Genomic DNA, 21501 nt, shown 5'->3' with positions numbered 1-21501 from the left:
GATCTGCAGAATCTTGGAGCTTGAGGAGGGTTTGTAGTGCAGGGCTGGGAGCAGAGATGCTGCCTGGTCACTGCCAGGGGGAAATGGGCTCCTGCCAGACACCCCAGGAGGAGGATGAGCCAGGGATGAGCTGGGATGAGCTCTGGGATTCTTGGCACGCCTGCTGCTGCTGCTGCTGCTGCTGCTGCTGCTGCAGCCACGTTATTTCAAGTGTCAGACACCCAAGGGTGTTGTGCTGCAGAGCTTGCAGTTGTTGCTGGGTTTGGAATGCATTCCTTGCTATTCCTGCATTTCCTAAAGCACGGTGTTCCCAGGGAACAGCAGCTTGGCCGGGCGCTCGCTGTGTGTAGGAAGCAGTTTGTCACCGAGGATTAAAAATGCAGTTGAGGACTAGTGCTGTAAAAAGGTTTAATCCAGGAGCTCCATGTCCACTTTTCTCCAGAAATATCCCCTGTAATGCGTTTTATCAGGGCATGTCCTTCTCAAAACCGTGCCCTGCAGATGGGAGGAGAAGTGATAAAATGGTGAATGTTTGCTGTGAAGTGCCCCAAGCCAAAGGGCCTCAGCAGACACGTGTATCTCATAAATCCACTGATGTCATATATTTTATTACAAGAACATTTGAGTCTTTTATTACACTCAGCATTCAGGTAGATAAGTCTCCTTCAGGCCTGAAAATGGAATCTTTTTTGGTTGTCACATACATCAAGACCAATTGAGTATTATTCAGTTCAAGTAATGAGTGGGTCCTTTTCTAAATAGCAAGTACTTGAGACAAATCATGTTGTGCCATAAAAGTTGATCTGAACTTTAGGGTGGGCTGGCTGCAGGCCACACTGGGAGAGGAATTTCTCTTAGTTCTTGTCCCAGAGGGGCTGGGGGAGGAAGGCTGAGCATGGCAGTAACCCCTGGGAAATGATTTAGGTGTGTGTGTTGGAATCAGTGGGTTTCCTGTGCTTGCTGCTGGGATTTAAAGGTGTCTTAAGAGAAAATCCGTCCTGAATTACTTTCAGCAATAGTTTGATGCTGTCAAATAGTTTCTGTTGCACTGCCTGCAAATTTGTATCTGACAGAGGTAGCTGTGCTTTGGTTCTCCAAATGACACATTGGGGGCCAAGTTTAGCTTTTCCCCAAATGAAATTTCTTCAGTCTGTACCTAATGATAGAAACATCCTCCCTTTCTCCACTTCTGGAGGCATTTTGATCCCAATTTTCATTCTGCAGGAACAGGTGGAGTGAGGGTGCAGGGGCTGAGGTTCCTCTGCTGTGCTCCCCCCGTGCTCCATCCTGCCTCATGATGGGGATGGGCAGCCCGGGCTGGGAGTGCTGCTATTTTGGTTTTTAATTGCTGATTGATGAGTTAACAGTGGAAGAGACGAAAGTGAACAGATACTCCTGAGAAAGGATTGGTCCTCTGACGTTAGAGAATAAAAAGAGGGGGAGGATTCCCCCACAGAATTTATTGCAGTAATTTTTTTCATAGTGATAGGCCGGAATGAACTATTTAACCTAATTTTCTGCTGTGTGTTACAGATCTGGGATGTGTCCTATAGAGTGGAAAATACTCACGTGTGGTATTTCTTCTGTGAGAAGTGATACAAAGGAATTGTGGGGTTGGATAGCAGCTGGCTGAGGTTAAACCTCCCTGTGGACTCTCAGTGCTGCCCTGTACTGCACTGGGTGAAGGGATTTATGCAGAATGGATATGCTGAAATTCTAGTTTTCTGAGTTATGTTCAGGGAAGAGGGAAGGTCACACCTTTATCTCTCTATGAGACAGGGTTTTAGGGGAACTGCCCTGGCTCCAGGCTGCTCTCCCTTCCCAGCTTTCAGAATGTCCCAGTGTCCTGTCACTGGGCAAGAAGTGCCTTCCAGGGAGTGCTGGTTACCTGCTGTGCTGCCTTGTGGCTGCATTTGGGGAAGCTTCACCAGTGCCAGGGTTCACTTGCAAGCTAACAGTGTTTGCCTTGCAGCCTTTCTCCCAGGTAATTTTAAAGTATTTATCTGGGTAGGGTAGAAAGTACAAAGTACATAATAGTCCCAAAATGCAGAGCTTTGGGATAGAAGAGACACGTGGAAATGTGACACATGGAAATGTTTGGAGGAACCTGGAAGAGGAGCTTGTTGATACCAGTGGGCTCTCAGAGTGTGCCAGGATTCAGGAGACATGTTTTGTGCTTCATGGTTTTGCAGAAGGTTTGAGGCTTGGCTTGGTAAAGGAAGAACAGAATTTAATTTGACATTTTTTCCACCCCTCTCTTGTAGCCTATGCAAGCAGCGAGGTGTCCCACTGATGAGCTGTCCTTAACCAACTGTGCTGTGGTGAACGAGAAGGACTTCCAGTCTGGGCAGTAAGTGTGCACTGTTCCTCTTTCAGCTTTTCACAAAAAAGGAATTGTTTTCAAAATTTGGATGGAGGGGAATGACACTTCAGGTTTGGAAAGGTGAACACAGCAGTTTGAGTCACAAAACTTCTGTGTCTGTAAAGATCAGAACTTTGAGTGTGGCTGTTTCTGGAAATGGGAAATGCTGGGAGAAGTGTGACTGTTTCTCTGAAGCATTTCTTTCTTGGGAACTGCATCTACTTAACTATTAATAGAATTATTAATATTTATTACAAATTATTATCTTCATTATTAATAAAACAATTATTTTAACAAGGTCCTTTTTTAAAAAATTATTTTTGTTTGTTTTGGTTTTGCTGTTGCTCCTGTTACATAGTGAGAGCATTTGAACTATTTCAAAAACATTTTTATCATTGTGTTACGTGGGGCATCTTCTCACTTCGACATCATCTGGGAGTGCTGAGCAGAGCCAGGAGAGCTCTGTCTTGTTCTCAGAGTTTTCATGCACAAGAACAAAAGGGAGGAGCAGCCAGAGCGTGGGCACAAGTTGGATTCTTTAATTGCAGTTCTGGGATGGCTGATGGAACCTGACTCTGGGGTTTATTTCTGTTAGGTGGAAAACACATGAATTTTTCAGCTCAGCCCAAACAGAAGGGTTTTGTATCACAAGGAGCCAATACACATACTCAGATTCTTTGCTTTGCTGCAGCTTTTCAGGAAGCTCTGACAGATTTTAGTATGTAGGTTGTAGACAGAAGTCATTAATTTCAGCTGAAAGCGCAGCACAAGGCAGAAGGGCTTGGGTTTGAAAAATGGGAAAAATGTTAAAGGAAATATGGAATGATATGCTCAGGCCTTATATAAAATACCTGCCCCGGGTGAACTGTGCTAAGGGTGGAGAGCACAGCAGTGCTGAACTGCAGGAATGCAGGGATGTGTGTGCCTGTCTGTGCACTGAGTCAGCTCTGCTGCCCTGGGACCTGTCCTGCCTCTGGAGCAGTGAACTGAACTGAGATTTCATGAGCCCAGCTGGAGTATAAAATGCCAAAACCAAACAAACCCACCCCCTAAACAAGCAGAACCTTTAGATAGTCAGAAGGAGGCAAAAGTGTCTGGGCAGAAAAGTTCCTGGTCTTCTCAAAGTATGGTTTTCCCCAGGTTGATTTTTTTCCAAAGTAATTGAGTTACAAAAATACCTGAACTGAGCATTGTACCTCATGCATTATAAAAACTTTAATTTCCTCCAATATGGATGTCCTGGAGGGACCCAGCTGCCAGACCTGCAGCCACCTGTGTTCCTTGTGCTTCCAGAACCCTCTCTCGTGGCGTTTGTGGCAGCAGTGCCCCGGGATGTGGTCCTGGCAGTTCCCGTTCCCCCGGGAGCTGTTTGTTCCTGGCAGGGTGTGTGCTGGGGAGCAGATGCTGCAGATGGCTGCGGAGCCAGAGGGAGCACAGGGAGCTCCCGGGGTTGGGCAGCGCTGGGCTGGAGCTGGTGCTGCATTGCAGATCCCTGGAGCCATCCCTGGAGCCCTCCCTGCAGCTCCTGGCTCGGGTCCCTCACTGCTGGGACACAAATCCCTCTGGGCCCCATCCACACAGAAATGTGAGGGCTGAATTAAAACCATCAGAGAAATTAAAATGCATAAATCCACACAGACATGAGGTAGAAATGTAAGTTTAGTTTTAAATAAGTAGAGAATCTTTTACGTGCCTTAAGCAAATAAGTATCTGTATTAGTTAGTAAAAAAAAAAAAAAAGCCCTAAAGTCTAGTTTAAAGTTCAGTGGCATCACTTTTTACAAGGTTAACAAAGTTCTAGACATAATGAAAACATAATGTAGCCTTGCTAGCATTCCTAGATAGAACAGATAAAACTATGTACGTAGAATTTGTGTAAGAAATAATGATTACTTTCACACATCAGTCTTAGAATAGGTCCAACAAGACTGTAGTAAGATTGTGTTTGTACCTGATTGGCTAAAAATAGAATAAAAATGCACTGCTTTGAGAATGCTTCAGCTCACGGAACACAGATTATGGATGCTGCTGCTGCTGAGGTGCTACTGCTTCTGCATGGGGCCTGGGGACTTTATGCTAGAAGGCTTCCTGCATAATGGCACGAGCTGTAAAAGCTCTGCCTTTGTGAGGCTGATTTAGCCATGCAGTAAAGGAGTTTTACTTTTACAGTCACCCAGCTTCTTTAGTCTTCAGTGAAGACGTGCAGTGATCCTGACACCTCACCACGGCTGCCTGCTCAGGGGGCTTTTGGCGATACCTCCACAAAGGGCTCTGCTCTGGCTGTTTGCTGCTGGGGCTGTGGAGCTGGAGTTTGCCCTTGGATCAAGGAGATGGTTTAACCCCAGGCTGCTGCTGATCATCTTCTCACGCTTGGCTCTCTGCAGCCGTGAGCTGGGCAGGGATGAGTCAGTGTTGGGGTTCACACGAGGCCATGCCCTGTATGATCCCATGTGTGGTGAGGAATGGTTTGGGGAGTGGCACCATCCTCATGTCCTGTGTCCTGCTTCTGCCTTGAGGGCTGCCCGTGCTGTTTGGAGAGAAAAACCAGTTCTGAACACAGCCAGGCTGTGAGGGGACAGCAGTCAGGACAGGCTGTCTCAGTGGCAGGTTTTTGTTCATGTTAAGAACTGGTTGTTCCCTGTCATGTGGGAAGCCCATCCCTCCTAGGCCAGTTTAGTTTTCTGAGGAGCCCTTGCTGAATGATTGCTGTGGGTTTCCAAACATGCACTGCATGGGATGAGATCCCTGCTGGCACCTCCACATGGATACCTGAGTCATCCCCTCCCTCTCAGGAGCCCTGCTCGTGCTTCAGCAACAGAAAAACTGATGCACTCTCAGGTTAATTCATGTCTGCTGGAGTTTCTCTTGGTTTGCTCAGCCTGGCCAGCAAACTTACCAGCAGTTTCCTGGGGCCCTTCCTAAGAGCTGGCATTACATGAGTGGGATCTGCCAGTTCCAGGCGAGGATTTACACGCAGAACAGAGCAGCAATTCCACCTGGGAGAGCTCTGGGAGCTGGCTGGCCCTGGTGATTCGTTGTTCCTTTTGTTCATGTATAAGCAGAAGCTCTTAATGAGGTTGAGATTTCCCCCATGTGTCTTCATGAGCTCTCTAAGCTCCTTCCTGGTGAACATCAGTGTAGGAAAATGCATTTCGTTTTTCTGCTTTGTAATACTTAGGTTGCTTACAGCTTGTTGGAAGCTGCCTGCTGTCTTTGAGAAGAAACATGGTTGTTCCTGTGTTTTATGCAGATTTTTCTCACAGAACCTGTCAGGATTTGACCTTTCCTAGTATTTTCTTTCATAAAGCTCTTTTTTTTTTTTTTTTTCCATTTTTTCTCTTTGTTTTTTCTTCCTGGCATCTATTTGTCTGTTGTCAAGGTCTGCTGTCTTTCTGCTTTGCTGGAGGTGTTTTTGGTGAATGGAATGCTCCAGATAGTAATTGGTATCAAATCTTTGTGGATACTTCTCCCCAGTATTTTTACCAGGTATTGTCATTTTCTTGCCTTTTGGATTTTTGAAGTAAAGCCCAGGAGTGATAGAGCTTGCTTCTTCCTAGAGAGGTGCTGAATCTCTACATGCTGAAGTCAATGTTGTGTGCAGTGCTCAGGACTCATTTGGGGCTTTAAGAAGCTTTAATTTTGGGTCTTTTCCTGTGTCATGAGCTGCTTCCAGTGGGGTGTGAGTTATCATCAGGTGCATTTTGTGTGAAGTATTTCAGAATTGTAGCTGGAACTCGTTTGTTACCTTTGAGTGTGTTCCTCTCATACTCTGCAGTGTCACAGTTTCCTTTCCAGCTGGTTGTGTGTTGATACTAATTTGGATTACTCAGGGTGATACTGTGCTGGAAAAGTCCTGCGTTCAGTCCTGGCCTGCTGGACAGTTCTGTGCTTTTCCCACTGCTCAGCTGGAAATGAGCTGCCTGTGGAGCACTGTTCCATCCAGGGAGGATCACTGCCTGTCCCTGCTGCTGCTGCTCTCCCTAATCATGGAATAACCCAATGGTTTGACCTGCAAGGGGACCTCATTGCCCATCCAGTGCCAGCCCTGCCATGGCAGGGACACCTTCCACTGTCCCAGGCTGCTCCAAGCCCTGTCCAGCCTGGCCTTGGACACTGCCAGGGATCCAGGGACAGCTCTGGGCACACTGTGCCAGTGCAGCCTGTTCTGGCTAATGTACCCCAATGGGATCTTACCCACCTTGCTGCAGGGATGTGTTGCTGGCTCCTGTTGAGCTCATTGTCCAGCTGGTTCCCAGGGCTTCTTGGTCCCCAGCCTGCACTGGTGCATGGGATTGTTCCCCCTGGATGGAGGACTTTGCATTTTCCCTTACTGAGGTTGATTGGGATCTGTCGAGGTCGCTCTGAGCAGCAGCACACCCAGGTGAGCCCCCTGTGGGGTGGCTGAGGAGCTCTGTCCCTTCAGCTGCTCGGGAATGAAGGGGTTAAATAGTTTTGGCACTATATGGACTCCTGGGGTGACCCCCTGCATTGAGATTTGCACGTCCTGGTGACCTCCTGCATTGGGATTTGCACATCCCGGTGACCTGCAATGGGATTTGCACATCCTGGTGACCTCCTGCAGTGGGATTTGCACATCCCAGTGACCTGCAATGGGATTTGCACATCCCAGTGACCTGCAGTGGGATTTGCACATCCCAGTGACCTGCAGTGGGATTTGCACATCCCAGTGACCTGCAGTGGGATTTGCACATCCCAGTGACCTCCTGCAGTGGGATTTGCACATCCCAGTGACCTGCAATGGGATTTGCACATCCCAGTACCTGCAGTGGGATTTGATGCTGTTGCCACAGCCCCAAGTGCAGCAGTTCAGCCTCCAGCCCCTCTCCCTGCCCAGTCTGTACCACAGCACTGTCTGAGGGTGGTTGTGCCAGGCAGAGTGGAAAGTTTGCTAATGTTGGGATAAATCCAACTCTCCCTTCAGCCCCAGAGCTCCCCATTTCATTGGAGAAGGCTGTTGTGCTGGTCAGGACAGATTTTCCTTTGTAAATCCATGCAGACCACTCCTAAATCCATGTTCAGAGTGACTCCCAGTCACTTTCTTGTGCTTTAATATGTTTGGCTTTCTGGATTAGTTGCTCCATCACTTCCCTAGGGAGTAAGGTGAGGCTGGCCAGCCTGTAATTCCTTGGATCCTCCTCCCTGAAGGCAGGAGTGACATCTGCTGTCTTCCAAGCTTCATAAATCTTCCCTGGCTGCCGTGCAGCACCAATAAATGCTTTGTTCTCCCGTGTAACATTTGTATGGAACTTCACCACCTACTCCAGGTTCCTGGATTTATGCCTGGGGCAGGAGGAGGACACAAGGGAAGAGTGTCCTGGCAGCTGATGGGTGATCTTGGGTCAGAACCAGTGAGGACCCAGCTCAGTGTCTGCCTGGGCTGGGAACTCTGTTGTTACTTTGGTGTGTTGAAAATGCTTCTGACTCTGCCAGGCCAAGCGCCAGCAGTGCCTGGGGGGGGTTGCAGGTGACAGCTGGCCATGGCTCCTGGTTTGGGCTGCCATAGCTCCTGGTTTGGGCTACCATAGCTCCTGGTTTGGGCTGCCGTGGCTCCTGGTTTGGGCTGCCGTGGCTCCTGGTTTGGGCTGCCGTGGCTCCTGGTTTGGGCTACCATAGCTCCTGGTTTGGGCTGCCGTGGCTCCTGGTTTGGGCTACCATAGCTCCTGGTTTGGGCTGCCGTGGCTCCTGGTTTGGGCTGCCATAGCTCCTGGTTTGGGCTGCCGTGGCTCCTGCTTTGGGCTGCCGTGGCTCCTGCTTTGGGCTGCCGTGGCTCCTGGTTTGGGCTGCCGTGGCTCCTGGTTTGGGCTGCATTTCCTCTTATCTCCAAGGGCCATATGTTCCTTCCTGTGGTGTGGCTGGAGCTGTTCCTCACACAGGATGGAGCCGGTGCAGATCCTCAGTTGGATGGTGCTGGATTGGCTGGGCATGTGCAAGTGGAAGCACAGGGAGCATTTGTGCATGGAAAACATGGACTGCAGGGAGGGAGGGGGGCCAGGAGTGCAGGCCTTGGCTGCCAGCACAGCTCATCCTGCCCTTCCTGACCGTGGGGTTGGTGAGGGGTAAAATCCCATGGAGCTGGTGCCTTGTGTACCCCAAGGGTGCTTACAGTGCCAGCAGCTGTGAGGGGAAGGAGGTGAACGCTGATTCCACCATCGCCCTGCTGCCAGAGCACACAAATCCCAGCCTCCTTTGGTTTTGTTTTCTCATGCCAGCAAGCTGTCTGCCTATCACATGATAAGAGCTATCAGGCATGGTCTGAGGAGAGCTTGAAGCAGCTTCTGGGTATCTTTGTTGCTGACAGCTTCAATTCTGAGTGTGACAGATATGCCATGGCTGCTGCTGTGTCTGCTCCTGACTGCTTGTACTGCTCTGGTTTTAAAACTGTTCTATATGGAATCATGGAATCATTGAGGAAAAGGCCTCCCAGACCATCGAATCTGATCTGTGCCCAATCCCCACCTTGTCACCAGCCCACAGCACTGAGTGCCACGTCCAGGCATTCCTTGGACACCTCCTGGGATGGAGACTCCCAGCCTCCCTGGGCAGCCCCTTCCATGATGTTCTTCCTGATGTTCAATCCAAACCTCCCCTGGCACATCCTGAGGCCATTTCATGTCCCTTGTTCCCTGGGAGCAGAGGCCACGTCCCTCCCATCCTGGCTGTCCCCTCCTGTCAGGGCATTGTGGAGAGTGAGAAGCTCCAGACTGAGCCCCCCAGCTCCCTCAGACACTCCTGTGCTCCAGACCCTTCCCCATCTCCATTCCCTTCCCTGGACACATTTCAGCCCCCCAGTGTCTTCCTTGCAGTGTGGAGGCAGAACTGACCCGAGTGCTCGAGGTGTGGCCTCACCAGTGCCCGGCACAGGGGACAGTCCCTGCCCTGGGCCTGCTGGCCCCATTATTTCTGACTCAGGCCAGGTGCCCTTGGCCTTTTTGCCCACCTGGGCACACATCAGCTCCTGTTCAGCTGCTGTTGATCAGCACCCCCAGGTCCTTTCCCACAGGGCTGCTTTCCAACACTGATGCTGTTTTTCCAGCCACAGATGCTGCCTGAGTTCAAGATCAGTTGATCACTTGCACCAGGAGGAACAGCCCTAGGGCCTGTGTGATTTTACTTTTTGTACAGAAATTCCTCCTGTTTTTTTCTACTATCAGACTTCTAAACAATACACTCAGAGCCCTGTACAGGCTTTGCACCAACTTCTTGTTGGCATCACAGCTGGGGATACTGCTTGTATGGAGGGCAAATATTGATGTTTTGGTGTTAAGGCTTGAGATGTGAAACCAGTGTTGAATTTTAGCTGTGGCAGCCTTGGTGTTTGTGGTCGTGGTTTGGTTCTCTCTCATTTATACAGTGCAATCCTGAAGTAAAGGGCTACCGGGGAGATGTAAATATTAATTTTTGGTGCAAAGTCTTGCAGCTGGGCTTTGAGATCCCATTGTACCAGTGAGGGTGGTGGGCTCTATCACCCTGCTGCGTGTCTGCATCGAGCTGTGGCTCCAATGCTTTTGGTTTTCCTGTGTAGCCCCAGAGATAAACTGGGTGTTTCTTTTGAGCTCTCACAGCGCTGTGAGCAATGCAAAACCCTCCTGGTACGCATCAAAGTAAAATACTGATCTCTTTTCCAGACATGTTGTGGTGAAGACCTCTCCCAACCACAAATACATCTTCACGCTGAGAACTCACCCCTCGGTTGTCCCCGGCAGCATCGCCTTCAGCTTGCCCCAGGTATGGCATGGTTGGACTTTCTGCTCTGCTGCAGGATAAGCAACATCTCTTTTGGGATCAGCATTGAAGACAAATTCTCTAATTGGAATAAATGTATGCTGCAAATTTGATTTCTGCCAGCCAAAGTTCAAGGAGACTTTTACTGCAACTGAAGTGACTGTGCTTAGATTGCTTAGATATATTTTTAGTGCATGGGGGGATAAAGATACTGGAAAAGGTGTAATTTAACCTTTTAAAAATCCAGCAGAAATAAACTATTTGAGAAAGAAAAGCCTAAGCAATATCTGCCCTTCCTGTTGAATCTTTATTGTTCCCCATTTTCCCTTGACTTTAAAGGGTTTCTTTGCTGTGTTTTTCATTTTTAAGACCTGCTGGAAGTTTTATTGACTACATTCAGTCATTGTTAGTATTTTTTGATGAAAAGTGCAATGAAATGCATTAAAAAAGCCCCCAAACCTCTTTGTCTCCTCTTTCTTAATTAAGTCATCAGTGGATGTTAAATGATAGTTAGAATAAATAATGAATATAATTAACTTTTAAATTGAAAAATAAAGGTGGTAGCTTTTTACTGCTCACCCTGAGTGTCATCCCATGAACCTGCAGCAATTGTCTCTGACTGAGTGCTTCCATCTCTCGCTGCCACTGGCTACAAAGCTCAGTCTCTGTGCTGCAAACACAGGAGATTTTTTTCCTCAGCACACCTTGGCACAAGCCCCCAGCTGATATTTTGCCTTTTGACAATGACATCTGGGTCTGTGTGGATGAGTGGATGGGGGATGTTACGTTCACCAGTGTCTGGCTGTGGTTTGTGATGCCCAAAGTGCCCAGCAGTGCCCAGCAGGAGATGTTTGTGTTGTTAAAGTCGGTGCACTCAGGTCTAGGGTTGATTTTTTGTATGTTCAGTTGTTGTGTAGCCAGGAGAGCCCATCTGCCAAGGGGTGAGGCCTGGTGCTCCCCTTGGAGAAGGGGCTGTGCAGGGAGTGTTGCAGCTTCTGGGAGGTGAATGTTTGATTTATAGGGTTGCAGAGCTGTTTGGGTTGGATGGGGCCATTAAAGGCTGTCTGGACAGGGACATTTCCCACTAGACCAGTTCATTTACAGCCCTTGTCCAATATGACCTTGAATGTTCCCTGGAAGCCCTCTGGGCAACCTGGGCCAAGGTCTTATCATTTTCACCATATGAAAAGTCTGAATTCACCCTCTTCTAGTTTAAAACCACTTCCCATTTTTCTTTTGCTACAGTCCCTACTAAAGTCTATGCCCTTAAAAAGATTTAAGCCCACTTTAAGTGTTGAAAGGCCACAGTGAGATCCCCCCAGAGCCTCCTCCGTTAAACAACTCCCATTCCTTCAGCCTGTCTCCATAGCAGAGCTCTTTCAGCCCTCTGGGCATTGGGGCATTCCTGATACTGGGTTTTAATTCCCAGTATTTTAATTCCCAGTGTTTCCCAGAGCCTTGGGTAGCTGCAGTCAGTCTCACACCAGCTGTGTGTTCACTGTTGCTGTCCAGGGATGTCTGTGGCCTCCACAGGATCTGTTTGTTGTACATTCACTGCTCATGTGGAGTTCTTGACCACCTTTATTCTGTAGTAATCTTGACTCTTAACATTGAAAGCTGTGACAGATTTTGTATCTAAAACATGAACTGCTGCAGTTCAGTGATGACAAACCTTTAGCAGAAACCAGCCAAGTGAGCACGGGGATTGAGCTGTATCTCTTGCCACAGAGAAGATCCTGACAAATTTTCCACCAGAGGTGCTGGCACTGCCCAGGCTCCCCAGGGAATGGTCCAGAGCTCCAGGAGAGTTTGCACAGCGCTGCCAGGGATGCCTAGGGTGGAGTTGTTGGGGGGTCTGTGCAGGGCCAGGGGTGGGACTGGATAATCCTTGGGGGTCCCTTCCAGCTCAGGGTATTCAGTGGATACAGGAGAGGGTATAAAGGGGGAAATGTTCACTTTGTAAACAAAGTCATTGTGTTCCTTCTCCCAGACAAAAAGGCAAATACAAATGACTGTAAACTACAGCTTTTCAGGAGCTGTTTGTAATGACACCTACACGTCTGTGATTGATGCCTCTATTTGATATCTGAGGGGCTGTGAACTCACTGCAGCCAATCTGTAACACAGAAGCAGCCAGTGGGAAAATCCCATTTTTACAACCATCAAGCCAGAACTGCTGGAATTGTAAAGGTTATAGATTTTTTTTGTGTCACATAATTCATGAATCATTTCCCACTTCTGCAGTTCTGTGCAGCACAGATCTTTCTAAAGGAATTTCCAAGGCACCTAAAGGATTCCAACAGTTTCATTATTACTGGTTCTCTTGGCTCAGGTAATATTGTACCTTGCAGCTCATTAGAACAAGCTTTTAAAATACTCATGGAGTGTGTAACAGCCATTCTGGCACCTGTGTTTGGTAGGAAATGAGCAGAAGGACAAAAAGCCCTGTCCAGCACCACAACTTCTGCCTCTAGCTGGTGGGGAGACCAGGAACCTGAAGGAGGTTGGACAGAACAACCTGCTGAGGTCAAAAGATAGAATTATTTGGAGAGATTATTCAATATTTTTGACTTGTTTCTTGTTAATTTGGGGGTCTTTGGGATATTGTATTCTGCCCCTTTTTTCTGCAGCTGGAGGTTCTCCTGGGGATCCTGCTCCTCTGGGTGAGGAGGCTGCTTTTGAGGGGGCAGCTGTTCTGCAGGGCAGGTGTTTGTTCTGTGTCGTTACAATTTGGGACTCCAAGCCTTCATCAGAGGGCATTACTGCAAAGGTTTATTAGGAACACACTCCTTTTATACAGCACTTCTGTACAATGAATATGATTGGTCATTTAGAGCCTACACCTTTTTATAAACATCTTTGCCAGTAAACAAGTTAGAAGAACACCTCCTGCTAATGGTTTGTCACCTTCCAAGGATTGTTTGAGTTCCTCCTTATGATCTCCCAGGCAAGAGTGGGAAAGTTGTGTGCTTGACTTTGCCACAGGCTCAAGCTATTGCCTGAAGCCTGAAAATCTCTTATTTGACCACTGTCAGATTGCACAGTTCTGAGGGACAGGTGTTCTGACATTTCTGTCTTGTTTTCCAGAGAAAATGGGCCGGCCTTTCCATCGGGCAGGAGATCGATGGTGAGTCAGTAGCAGAGCGGTTGGGACGTGTTTATAAAGCTGAATTCATGTTTCCATCCTGAAGGGAAACTGAATTGGGAATCTGAGAGCTCCAGTCCTTCTCCAGGCGATGTGAGGCCCTCATTCCTGGAGGAGCTGCTCTCCTCTCTGCAGCTGTTCTGCCTTTGATGTTTTCCAGACCTGGGGGACAGTTCTGGCACTTTCTCCAGACACCTGCTGCTGTCTCAGCCTGGCTCTGTGTGGGACATCAGTGTCCACATGCAGATGTGAACATTGAGCATGTCCTGGATTGCTGTTCTGGGTGTCTGGAGAACACTCCCACTAACAGAGGGCAGCTCTTGTCCTTGGGGAATTTCTTGGCACTGGAATTAACGGGGATGTTTTAGTACCAGGAGCAGCCCTGCAGTGCTGAGCTTTGGGAGCAGCACTGATGTTTGCACCAGTACCTGACCAGAATTTTCTCCAGCAAGGTGAAGGGCTGAGGTGAATTTCTATTCATATTTCAAAGCTTCCTTAAGCCTTCCAAGCCTTGGTGAACGTTTGGAGGAGACCAGTTAGCTCTTTTTCCACTGTGTGCTGTATGTCCCTCTTCCCTCTGCTGTGGATCACTGTCAGGTACAGGGGCATCTGACCTGTCTGTAGCTGCTGGAATGCTGACCAGAGTCCTGGCAGCAGCTTGTTACAGGAGGGCCTCTGTGTTCTGTGCTACAGCAGGTCCAGGTAATGGATCACATTTGTTTTTTGGACCATCAGGAGTCACCTCTGTGCTCCTGGAGAGGGCAGCTTGTCCTCTCCCTTGCTGTGATCCTGCTCTCTGCCCTGGAGCACACTGTTCCGTGTGCTTTGCCTCTGGAGTAGCTCACAGGGAATTCCCTCCTTTGGGGCTGTCGCACAGCTGATGCTGTGTCCTGAAGCAGGGTGAGGAGGGCTGAGCCTGAGGAGTGCTGTGGCTGTGGGGTGCTCCTGGGGAAGCTCCCTCCTGGCTCTTTGTTTTCCCAGCTCGTGTGGCCTCAGCAGGTCCATGAGCACGGATCAGCTCTTGGATTGAGGTCTGATGTGTTTGTAGGGACAGGCTGGAGTGGGTGTCTGCCTCTCTGGATGTCTCACAAACGTTGTTTGAGAGCCAGGATTTCAGCCTGGAAAAGGAGGCTGGGAGAGACCTTTCTGCTCCATGCAATGACCTCGAAGGAGCTTGGTCTCTTCTCCCAGGGAAAAAGGGACCGGGTGAAAGCAAACAGCCTCAAGTTGTGCCAGAGGAGGAGTAGGTTGGATATTAAGGAAAATTTCTTCACAGAATGGGTTGTAAAGGCTTGGGACAGGTTGCCCAGGACAGTGGTGAAGTCACCATCGCTGGAAATGTTTCAGGAACTGGTGGATGTGGCACTTGAGGACATGATTTAGTGGTGACCATGGTGCTGGTGCTGGGCTGATGGTTGGACTTGCTGATCTTGGAGGCCTTTCCCAACCTTGATGATGTTAATCTGTGATTTTTTGCTGGCTGGTCTTGTTTTAACTGAGGAAGGACTTATTTCAGGGCAAGACTCAAATTAATTTGTTTCTCACCCTTGTTTGGCTGCTGATCATGTGCCAACTGACAGATCAGTGCTTTGGAGTGCTCAGGTCTTCTGGGGAAAGAAGCAGTGATACTGTGTGTGATCAGCTCTTAGAGCAGTTTGTGACTGTCCTGTCCTGGGCTTTGCTGTAAACCTTCCAGCTGCGTGGGAGCCTGTGTTAACAAAAATAATGCAGTGCTTCTGTGCAGAGTGACTAAATGTCATCTGACTCCATGCTGGGAGGAAGGGATTTGTAAAGGCATTCTGCAGGTAGGGAGGAGTGTTCACAGAGCCAGTGATTTCCCAGGGCTCGCGCTTTGTCCTGGTCCTCTGCTAATGTGGGAGCTGTGTTTTAAATGGCAGTGTAAATGCAGCCACAGCTCTGTGAGCAGTGGTGTGAGTCCTGCTGAGCCCCTGATGATACAGTGGAGGTTTTCCAGGTGAGTGGTTTTCCTGGTGGGAGGGCAGAGTGCCCTCAGTGTGCCTGTCCTGCCTTCTGTGCCCTCCAGCAGCACCAGCTCCCGTGCAGAGCTGCCCAGCTGGAGCCAGGGCGGGCTGTCTCAGGTACCTTCCCACCCCAGGGAGGTTCCTGCTGCCTTCCCAGAGCCAGGAGGTCCCTGCTGCATTCCCAGAGCCAGGAGGTCCCTGCTGCATTCCCAGCCTCTCTCTGGGACATTCCAGGCCCTCGGAGCTGGTGCTGTACTCTGCTGAGTGGGCTGCAGCCCCATGCTGAGGGCTCCCCTCAGTGCACCCCAAGCTCTCAGTCCTGGATGTGAGAGCTGCTGGTGTGCAGCTGACACCTCAGGCCTGAGATGTGACCAAACCCAGGGACTGATATTCCAGAAGCTTTTATTTGACAAAGCCATGAGGTTCAGCAAGCAAAGGAAACTGCTCAGAGGTGACCTATGAGGTGAGAGGAGCTCCTGGTGTTTGCTTGCAGGACCAAACCCTGCTGCCATCTCCCTTTTGAAAGAACTCAGTGCAGTAGATCAGGAAACAGTGTAGAGTTTTCATCTTTATCCCTGTTTCCTGGGAGATCTGTCTTTGGCAGCTCCTCCCAGCGTGGCCCATCCCAGTAAGGATGTTTGTTTGGTGTGTGTGTGTTGTGTCTTCTGGTAACACCTTCAGGCTCTCCTCATTCCCTTCACGTGCTGGAGGCTTGTTTTCTCCTCACACCTCAGCATCTGCAGGGTTGTTCTGGAACCATTCTGCTGCCAAGGGCTGGACAGGAAATCACAGATGGAGTCAAGCACCGTTCCCACATTCCCCTTCTCCTTCTTCATCCTTAGCCATGACTGCTGTAGAGAGGAGACTTTGTTCTCCAGGTTCAAGGCAAACCTTTAATGTTCCTCAGTCTTCTGGAGAACCACTGGCTTCTGCTGCAGCCTGGTTTCTGTACTGCTGGTCCTGCCCCTGGGTCACCCATGCTGGGCAGTGTCCCTGGAGTTGTGGATTGTGCTGCTCTTTCCTTTCCATCCTCTTTCTCTCTTTCTCTCTTTCCCTGAGTGGCCTCTTGTTTCCCCTTGTGGGATCAGGTTGGCAGTGACTGTGCAGTGCCTTCCCTGCCCCTTGGCTTTCAGTTCAGGTGATCCTGCATCACTGAAGGAAACCTGGAAACGTCAGGATGGCCCCAAGGGCACCTCTGTTTCCTGAGGGTCAGGGATGAAGGACAGTTGATGATGTGCTTTATTTTGGGCTGACAGGTTGCATTGCTGCATTTGAACGTGCAGTAATTCACTTTCTGCTGCCTTGTCCAGAGAAAAGCTTGGCAACCTGTTGCCACAGAAAACCAGTGATGGCCTCTTATCGCTGCCTTTGGGCAAGGCTACCCTTAAAGCTGCTTTTGGGCTTCCTGGAGATGTGTCCAAACCCTTGGGCGGAGACAGAGCCACGTGGGGCCATAGCAAGTCTGGATTTGCTTTCATTGTCCTCATGCCCCAAAGTCTGTGTGGTGTTTGAGCTGTTTTAAGGGTTTATTAAGTTTTTAGAGCAATGCAGTGATTTTCAGTGAAAATTTTACTGTATTTTTGACCTTGTAGTTGAACATGGATTAAGAGAATTAAGGGTCTCTATCAGAAATAATACATTCAGTTTTACCAAGTGAAATGCTGATGTGAAGGATGTGTATTGGCAAACATTAACACACTGGGGGGGACCTTGCTGTCCTTAATTGTGCTTTTTCTTGGGGTTTTTCAGTTTCCTTGTACACTTTTGACAAGGCCAAGCAGTGCATTGGCACCATGACCATCGAGATCGACTTCCTGCAGAAGAAGAACATTGACTCCAACCCCTACGACACAGACAAGATGGCAGCAGAGTTCATCCAGCAGTTCAACAGCCAGGCCTTCTCCGTGGGCCAGCAGGTGGGCTCTGCTCTGCGGCTTTGGGGCTTCTTTGGGCTGAAACACCACGGGCAGGCTTGTCAGGGACTGTCTGAGGGTGCCAAGAGCCCTGCAAAGGCTGGCTGAGGGGCAGGAATTGTCCCTTGTGTGAAGGATGTCGTCATGAAGAGTAAAACCATTGTGACTTGGACTGAGAGCCTGGGCAGAGGGGTTTAGAGTCTGCCCCATCCTAAATCTGTGAGGAAAATCCCAGGGCTTTGGAGAGCTTGGGTCTCTCTGTGTTGTGGCCTGTGGCAGCTCCTGGAATATTTTGGAAAGTCACTTTTGCCTCCTTCTGTGTGAGATCAAGACAAACACCAGGTTTAATTCATTCCCAGTGGCACCTCCCAAGTGCAGTGTATTTCATTGTTCTGGAAGGGTCCAAGGTCAGGTTGGACAGAGCTTGGAGCAGCCTGGTGATGGAAGGTGTCCCTGGCCATGGCAGGGGTGGCACTGGATGGGCTTTAGGGACCTTTCCAGCCTGAACTATTCTGGCATTCCATGATTTATTGCTGCTTTGTGGACCTAAGCAGTGAAACGGGTGAAATATTTTCCTTGGGGTCCTTGGAAAGCTGATGTCCCTGTAAGACAGAAGTCCAGCAGATGGGCTTCAGCCCCTGCAAAGCCCTGCGTGATAGCCTCTGCTTTGTCTTGTTCTCAAAACAGGTCAAGGTTGGTCTCTCACAGTATTTACACCTTGCAGGGTCTGAATTTTAAGCCAGCTGGAAATACAAACTCAAGGAAAGGAATTGTGCAGCCCCAGCCTGGTTTTCTGTGGGATGGACCCTACTTCTCGTTACATTCATTCTGCCTCTCATTAGCACTGTTCCTGAAGTGTCCTTGTCAAGCTGAAATGGAAAAGATCTGAAAGTTTTGAGCTAAATTGTTCTCCATGACTAGCACCAATTATTGAAGTGAGAGGAAAATGTCATCAGATGATACGGAACATTGAGCTGGGGAGAAGGAGGAGGGGGGAGTGGATGATTTTCTTGGAAGGAGAATTTTTCTTTGAGTTTCTCCAGCTGACTTCGTGTTCTGCAACTTTAGATCTGTTACTCTTATACTGGAAAGCACATGGTCAGCACTCCAGAGCTTTACAGGGAAAAAACTCCAGGGGAGTTGCTGGGTTGTTAACTTTGTTTTCAGGCCTCTTTCCCTTCAAATCTTAGCAGTCTTGTCACAATCCTTTTTAGCTTTTTTAATGGGATTTGTTTTCCCTTTTCACAGCTGGTGTTCAGCTTTAATGACAAGCTCTTTGGGCTGTTGGTGAAGGACATGGAAGCCATGGACCCCAGCATTCTGAAAGGGGAGTCTGGAACAAGCAAAAAGCAGAAGGTGGGTTCCCAGGACCTGCTGTCCCTTCCCTGGGGACTGCAGAGCTGCCAGTCCTGACCAGGTCACTGCCAGGAGCAGTTTAGGTGCCCTGCCTGTGGAGAAGTCACACATCTGGCTCATGTGGCTGTGTCAGAGGAGACAAAGAGCATCGTCTGCAGTCTCCACTGAACTACAGAGCTGGGGAGGGTACAAGGAATAGCCTTTTGATCTCTAAATACCAGTTCATGGAAACAGCCTCTCTTGAGTTTTTTGTCTTCCAGACACATCCAGTTTTGATTTTTCCTTCTGTAGGAAGGACGTGATTTTATTTTCTCCTTTACTTGCTAGATCTTGCTGAAATAAAACAGCTGGGTTTGAACTAAACCAGTAACTTCTAAGAGCCAGGTTGTTGCACCTGGTGAGCTTCTCCATTCAATGGTGTTTGTTTTAGAGGTGGGGTTGGTATTTTTCATTCTTCCCAGTGACTTTTGAAGTGGAGCTTTTGCTCTTTTTGCTGCCTTCTGAGATGTGCTTGGAGATACTAAAGGAGCAATCTGAAGCTGAGTGTAATGGTAATTAATGTAATTATTTCTTTCCCTTCGCTTTGCAGATCGAGGTTGGTTTGGTTCTTGGAAACAGTCAAGTTGCCTTTGAGAAAGCTGAGAACTCCTCTCTCAATCTGATCGGTGAGTTCCAGCACCCAAACAGAAACAATACTTGATATCTGCTGCTTTTCAGGCCTGGGAGCCTTCATGACCTCAAGGTTGTTTTTTGTCTTCACTCCCAGGCTTAGATTAGCAAGGCCAAATGGACCAGTAGATCCAGCAGACAGTGGCTCTTCTAAATATTTTAACTCTTCAAATATCAGAGAATGATGTTTTCAGGGACAGTGACAAGCCAACAGCTCTCCCATTAAATTTAATTAAAGAGAAGGGATTAGAAAATTGGGAACTTCTTTAAATGTGTAGTCAAGATGTCCAAGTCCTGCTCTTTGGGAGCTGCAGAACAGCACAGGGGGCACTGTGTGTGTAACCTCTTCCACGAGTTTATTCACACAGCTGGGAACTGTGCTTTAAAGAGACAGTATCCAAACAAACAAACCAACCAAATCCCTGTGTACAATATCACACTTGGCCATCAAAGCGATTGGGGAATCATTGGTGTGTCCTGCACACATTCCTTTGGAAAGGAACTGGAGTAGGGGTTGGGCTGGATCTGGAGTGGTCCCAGAGCCTCCAGTTTGGGTGGTGGGACCTGGGCCCTGCAGTGGGCAGCAGTGACCGTGTGTGCCCCAGGCCTGTGGGGATTCCTGGGGCAGGGGCTGTGGTGGATTCCTGGGGAACAGGGACCCCTGCTCTTCCTTTGGCTGTTCCTTTCTCCCCAGTGGTATGAGATGGGTTCTCTTTCCAGGCTCCAGCTGCAGATCCCTCCCTTGCTGGTGGTATGGCTCTGGCTGTGATTCAAGGCCAAGCAGACACTTTTATTTTAATTTTTTCTTGTTTTCCTTCCCTATTTTGTTCTTCCTTGGGTCTGTGAGCTGAAGACACTCCTCTCTCTCTGCTGCTGCTGTTCCACAGATTTGGAGTGGCAGGGGCAGGAGGGCTGGGAGGGGGCTCAGGGAGCCATGAGGTTTATTTTTGCACTAGGCTTCAAAGCAGAGCTCTGCTTGGCTGCAAGTGCTCGGTGCTGAGTACTTGTTACAGGAATAAACCATCTGAGGGTAGCAGCCACTTAGGAAAGGAGAATCCAGCTCATCCAGCCCTGCAGGAGCTTGTGGCAGGGGCTGAGGTTTGATGCTGCCCTCAAGGGCCACATTTGGGGCTGGGATTTTGTGTCCTGCACCTGTTTGGGGCTGGGATTTTGTGCCCTGCAGCTATTTGGGGCTGGGATTTTGTGCCTTGTAGCTGTTTGGGCCTGGGCTTTGTGCCCTGCAGCTGTTTGGGGCTGGGATTTTGTGTCCTGCAGCTGTTTGGGGCTGGGATTTTGTGTCCTGTAGCTGTTTGGGGCTGGGATTTTGTGTCCTGCAGCTGTTTGGGGCTGGGCTTTGTGCCCTGCAGCTGTTTGGGGCTGGGATTTTGTGTCCTGCACCTGTTTGGGGCTGGATTTTTGTGCCCTGTGGCTGTTTGGGGCTGGGATTTTGTGTCCTGCAGCTGTTTGGGGCTGGGATTTTGTGTCCTGTAGCTGTTTGGGGCTGGGATTTTGTGTCCTGTAGCTGTTTGGGGCTGGGATTTTGTGTCCTGTAGCTGTTTCCCTGCCACAGTTGCTCCAGACAGTGGAAGATGTGAGGCTGTTGTGTGACCACACCTTGCACCTCAGCAGAGTTTTGATGTGGACACTCAGCCTGTGCTCAAACCCCAACACAGCTCAGCAGGCTGGGCTGTAGATGGCTGTAATTAAGTATCCTAATGAGGGTGCAGCTGTTAACAGCACCAAATGGACCTTGCAGGGGCAGGGCAGTGAGTTCCCAGCTGTGACTGTGGGGTTGCACCCGTTCAGTTTTCACTCTGCTGCCAGGACAGCTGGGGGGAGTGGGAATAACCCTGTCACAGCAAGCAGGGGACCGTGCCTGGTTCATATCCAGAGCCATATAATGACCTGGGATCTCCCTCCTGGCACATGGGGCTGTGAGGAGTGGTCCTGTGGGAGATTGGGAATAGGGACCCTTCCCCAGGATTCTGTTTCAGTGTCTGCAGACAGGACAAAAGAGCTTCTCGTGCCTCGATTTACTTCTGTCAAATTGGTACTTCATTTAATCTCCTCATTGATCTGAGGCAGAGCTGTTTAATGTGCTTTGTTGGTCTCTGGGGAATTGTAAAGTTCTGAATAATTAAATTGTGAGAGAGGAGATGAAAGTGAAGTGAGTGTCACTGAGCTCTGCCTTCAGTAAAGGGCCTGCATTATTTCAATAGGGAAGAATTGTAATTTTTTTAAAGCCAATTCTGTTTGTTCTGTTTAGCATAAAATTGTGTTACAAAACCAATGGAAGAGGTTTTAATCCAATCTGCAAGAATTTTACTGTGCT

General features: G+C 49.0%; 1 protein-coding gene across 2 annotated transcripts in view; it reads left to right on the top strand.

Moving 5' to 3' along the window:
* NSF (N-ethylmaleimide sensitive factor, vesicle fusing ATPase) overlaps window positions 1–21501 on the top strand; it is a 77205-nt gene that overhangs the window by 10244 nt on the left and 45460 nt on the right. For both annotated transcript variants that reach the window (XM_063403911.1, XM_063403912.1), the window contains exons 2-7: window positions 2265–2350; window positions 10008–10107; window positions 13192–13231; window positions 16981–17147; window positions 18393–18500; window positions 19090–19165. In XM_063403911.1, coding sequence (XP_063259981.1) covers window positions 2265–2350; window positions 10008–10107; window positions 13192–13231; window positions 16981–17147; window positions 18393–18500; window positions 19090–19165 — 577 coding nt within the window. The remainder of the gene's footprint in view (window positions 1–2264; window positions 2351–10007; window positions 10108–13191; window positions 13232–16980; window positions 17148–18392; window positions 18501–19089; window positions 19166–21501) is intronic.

The sequence above is a fragment of the Prinia subflava genome, chromosome 8, assembly GCF_021018805.1.
Source record: "Prinia subflava isolate CZ2003 ecotype Zambia chromosome 8, Cam_Psub_1.2, whole genome shotgun sequence".
Lineage (NCBI taxonomy): Eukaryota > Metazoa > Chordata > Aves > Passeriformes > Cisticolidae > Prinia > Prinia subflava.
This window is presented reverse-complemented; position numbering and strand designations above follow the sequence as displayed.